This window comes from Sinocyclocheilus rhinocerous, unplaced genomic scaffold, assembly GCF_001515625.1.
Source record: "Sinocyclocheilus rhinocerous isolate Xijiao unplaced genomic scaffold, SAMN03320098_v1.1 scaffold2831, whole genome shotgun sequence".
Taxonomy (NCBI): domain Eukaryota; kingdom Metazoa; phylum Chordata; class Actinopteri; order Cypriniformes; family Cyprinidae; genus Sinocyclocheilus; species Sinocyclocheilus rhinocerous.
This window is the reverse complement of record NW_015659001.1, coordinates 470,206-474,933: the sequence shown is the minus strand read 5'-3', so window position 1 is coordinate 474,933 and position 4,728 is coordinate 470,206. Positions and strand designations below refer to the sequence as shown.

Sequence of the window (4,728 nt, the reverse complement as noted above, 5' to 3'; positions counted from 1 at the left end):
TCTCACTACAAATCTAGTGAAATGCTGTATATCTACTGCGAAAATAAAGCCTAACTGGTGGATGTTGCGTTCCCAAACGTGCGCTAAACTCACATCACGCACATTAAACTAGTTCACTGCATTCATTCACTGTGAACGGAGCCGTTCTGAGGCGTGGAAAACACCGGATCATGAGCTGATCGTCTGAACAAAGCGTGCGCTTTGCTTTGAAACGCGCAGCGAAAACAGACTTGATGAAGGGATTAAGCCATATTGTGCTTTCGGTTTTAGTTAGTCTGACAGATACTGTGCCAAAGCATAATGGCCCAAAACACAACTTCAAAGACCCTTTATGTTAGAATAAGAAGTTTAAATACATTTTAAAAACTACACTTTTTGCCCGGAAGACCTATCGTTTCATATCGTCATGTGACCACGATAATATCGAGACAGTTTTGCTATCGCGATATCACGATATTGATATCGTTACATCCAAACTATTATTGTATTTATTAATATTGTGAATTAGCTTTTAATGTTATATTTTCAGTTTTAATTTTAGTTTAGGTTTAGTAATTTAATTACATGCTTTTATTATTTTTATTAGCTTTTGTAATGTAGCTTTATTTAATTGCAGTTAGTTTGAGTAATTTCAGTCCTTATTTCAGTTAGTTGCTGAGAGATCATTTAACATTTTTTAATTTAGTGTATAATAAAACTAGTGTTGTCAAACGATTAATAACATCCAAAATAAAAGTTTTTGTTTACATTATATATGTATGTGTACTGTGTATATTTATTATGTATATATAAATACACATACATACAGTATATATTTCGAAAATATTTACGTTTATAGATTTATTTATTCATATTCTTATATTTTATATTATATATAAATATATTTAATATATAAACATATATATATATATATATATAATTATTTTTTTTCTTTTTTTTCTTAAATACATACATGCATGTTTGAATTTATATATACATAAATATACACAGTATACACACACACATACATAAGTAGAGCTTTTATTTTGAAGGAAAACTCCAGCTTCAGTGAAAACACGCTTACAAAAACGCATCTCACTACAAATCTAGTGAAATGCTGTATATCTGCCACGAAAATAAAGCCTAACTGATGGCTGTTGCGTTCACAAACGCATGCTAAACTCAGCACATGCAATAAACGAGTTCACTGCATTCATTCACAGAGGCGCGGAAAACACCGGATCACGAGCTGATAGCCTGAACGAAGTGCGTTCTTCGCTTTGAAACGCGCAGCGAAAACAGACTTGAAGGGATTAAGCCATATTGTGCTTTCGGTTTTAGTTAGTCTGACAGATACTGTGCCAAAGCATAATGGCCCAAAACACAACTTCAAAGACCCTTTATGTTAGAATAAGAAGTTTAAATACATTTTAAAAACTACACTTTTTGCCCGGAAGACCTATCGTTTCATATCGTCATGTGACCACGATAATATCGAGACAGTTTTGCTATCGCGATATCACGATATTGATATCGTTACATCCAAACTATTATTGTATTTATTAATATTGTGAATTAGCTTTTAATGTTATATTTTCAGTTTTAATTTTAGTTTAGGTTTAGTAATTTAATTACATGCTTTTATTATTTTTATTAGCTTTTGTAATGTAGCTTTATTTAATTGCAGTTAGTTTGAGTAATTTCAGTCCTTATTTCAGTTAGTTGCTGAGAGATCATTTAACATTTTTTAATTTAGTGTATAATAAAACTAGTGTTGTCAAACGATTAATAACATCCAAAATAAAAGTTTTTGTTTACATTATATATGTATGTGTACTGTGTATATTTATTATGTATATATAAATACACATACATACAGTATATATTTCGAAAATATTTACGTTTATAGATTTATTTATTCATATTCTTATATTTTATATTATATATAAATATATTTAATATATAAACATATATATATATATATATATAATTATTTTTTTTCTTTTTTTTCTTAAATACATACATGCATGTTTGAATTTATATATACATAAATATACACAGTATACACACACACATACATATATGTAAACAAAAACTTTTATTATGGATGCGATTAATCGCGATTAATCGTTTGACAGCACTAAATAAAACGTATTACAGCTAAATAGCTTTAGTTTTGTTAACAATAACAACACTGAATTTGGCATGGTTTCTTACCAAATCTCAGGGGTGTGTGGATTCTTGAGGCGAGCTTTCTCTAAGATGGCTCGAGCGCGTGTGAGCTGCCCGACTCTCTCTTCCAGCCGAGACAGAAGGAGCCATAATGACATGGAATGAGGGCACTTCTTCAGCTGAACGGACACAGCAGAGAAACACTATTATCACGCAGTCCCACTGAAAAATGTTTGCTCCTAATATTATACAGAATTAGGTTCTGCATTTTTAAATTATAGTAAGGCATCTTCTCTAGAGCCCATAAACGTACTCCCTGGTTGTAGGCCTCTCGTGCTTTATCGATGTTCTCTGACTGCTCCTCGATCTGTCCTCTCATCATCCAAAGCTTGGGGAAATCCTCATAGTGCCTCAAGGCCTCCGTACACAGCTCCTGTGCTGCGTCAATATTCCCCAGCACCCACTCCAGCCTCACCGACTTCATAAACACCTGCGAGCGGCACACAGAAAACAGTTATGACAACTCATTTAAAGCTTTTAACAGCCTTTAAAGCCTCTTGAACATGATTATTAAGGACGTGTAAAATGCATAAAGGTGTCCTTAAGTGCAAACAAACAGCCAGGGAGATTTTCATAATCCATTTCCCGTATGAAGCTCACATGGCTAGTTTCCATAGATGCAGGAAAAACATAATTGTGTGCATTTTTTTTGATAACATTATCACTTATAAGGAATCCTGCCAAGTGCTTGAGGTACATTCGATCCTGTGATATTTGTCTAGATGCTGACACTCTTTCCTGGAGCCAAGAGTTAAACAAGCCCAGGCAAGAGGCCATTCTAACACCTTCCATCTGCACCATTTACTCCCAAAAATCCCACGCTGCTTTATAGGGTAAAGAGCAAGCACAACTGCTGTAAGGAGGTCACCATCCACTTACAGACCTCATTTGACACAATCAGCTTTTGGTGCATCGGTCTCATTGACAGGCAGATATGTTCATTCTCTGATGCGGAGTCAACATCAGGGTTTTTAAGGACATGTTAGTCACATCTCACTGCTTAACTTTATATGCAAAGTCTAAAACAGCTTTTGGTTTCTTTATGGGAGTGTGGGGTAAAATAACCTTAATAACAGATTTAGAAATCATATACGACAGTTATTGTTTGTTTTTTTTACAAAAACATGTATATACACATTTTCATGGAGGGTTGAATGTATTTCATGTCAAAGCAAATTATATGATTATTATAATTATATATAATTATTATTATTATTTCTAAATGTATATAAATTATATAAATAGCAGTGATTGTTATATTTAACTGAAAAACATTAAAAAACATTTTTCTTACTTTAAGTCAAACACTAAGTGATATTAAATAAATATTTAAACATATTCCAGCAAGTTTCAAGGGGAACATTTCTCATTTAGTTTAACTTGTATTAAAAGAATTTAAACTGAAGTAAAAACTAATAAAAATGATATGGACTTAAAGTACTATAACTCAAATTAAAATGAAAACAAAATATAAAAACAAAAATGAATTGGTTATTCATTAAGGCTATTGCTACTCTGGGATTTTAATATCTATGTGTGTTGTGACTCAGTCCCGCTATCTAAGGACTTCCTAAGTCTCGTGCATTCTTGTGATTTTAAACAAGCAGTCACTGCTCCCACACATGCTAATGGCCATATTTTAGATTTGGTTTTATGTTATGGATTATCTGTGAATGGTACTGTGGTACATGACACTAATTTTTCCGATCACAAACCTGTTCTTTTTAATGTTTCTGTCCCTATTGAAACTTGCATTGCATTGCCAACATCACGCAAATTTCGTAGGATAGATTCTATGGCCCATGCCAATTTTATTACAGCTTTTGAGGATGCGAGCATGTCAGCATCACTTGATTCACCTTTACATTCGTTCAACTCTGAAGAACATTTAACAATATTTAGTAACATTTGTTCAAATGTTATGGACTCGATTGCTCCTCTTGATATCTAGACCCATAAAACCAAACCCTCATCCACGGATTAATAATAGTAACATTCGCGCTCTTCGTCAGATCTGTAGGAAGGCTGAAAGAAAATGGAAAAAGGATAAGCTTCAGATTTCCTACGAACTCTTAAAAGATTCATTGGATAATTATCAGAAAGCTATGGAAGCCCGTTTCCGCCACCGAATAAAAAAATAAAATAAAAAAAAAAGGTAATTGCGACTTTTAATCTCACAATTCTGACTTTTTTTCACAGAATTGCGAGTTATAAAGTCAGAATTGCGAGATATAAAGTCAGAATTCTGACTTTTTTTCTCAGAATTGCGTGACAAACTCACAATTGCGAGTTATAAAGTCAGAATTGCGAGATATAAAGTCAGAATTCACAGAATATAAAGAATATATAATTGGCAAATTTCTCGCAATTGCGAGTTTATATCTTGCAATTCTGACTTTTTTTCTCGCAATTCTGACTTTTTCTCAGAATTGTGTGATATAAATTCGCAATTGCGAGTTAAAGTCCAATTTTGAGGGGGGAAAAAGACTGATATGTTCTCAGAATTGCGAGTTTATA

The 4,728-nt window shown here is 32.9% G+C and overlaps 1 protein-coding gene across 1 annotated transcript in view; it reads right to left on the bottom strand.

Moving 5' to 3' along the window:
* The window catches only part of LOC107723127 (pre-mRNA-processing factor 6-like), a 26,025-nt gene that overhangs the window by 2,699 nt on the left and 18,598 nt on the right, over positions 1-4,728 (bottom strand). The window contains 2 exon segments of the mRNA XM_016531648.1: positions 2,197-2,330; positions 2,465-2,641. Of these exon segments, the coding sequence (XP_016387134.1) occupies positions 2,197-2,330; positions 2,465-2,641 (311 nt within the window).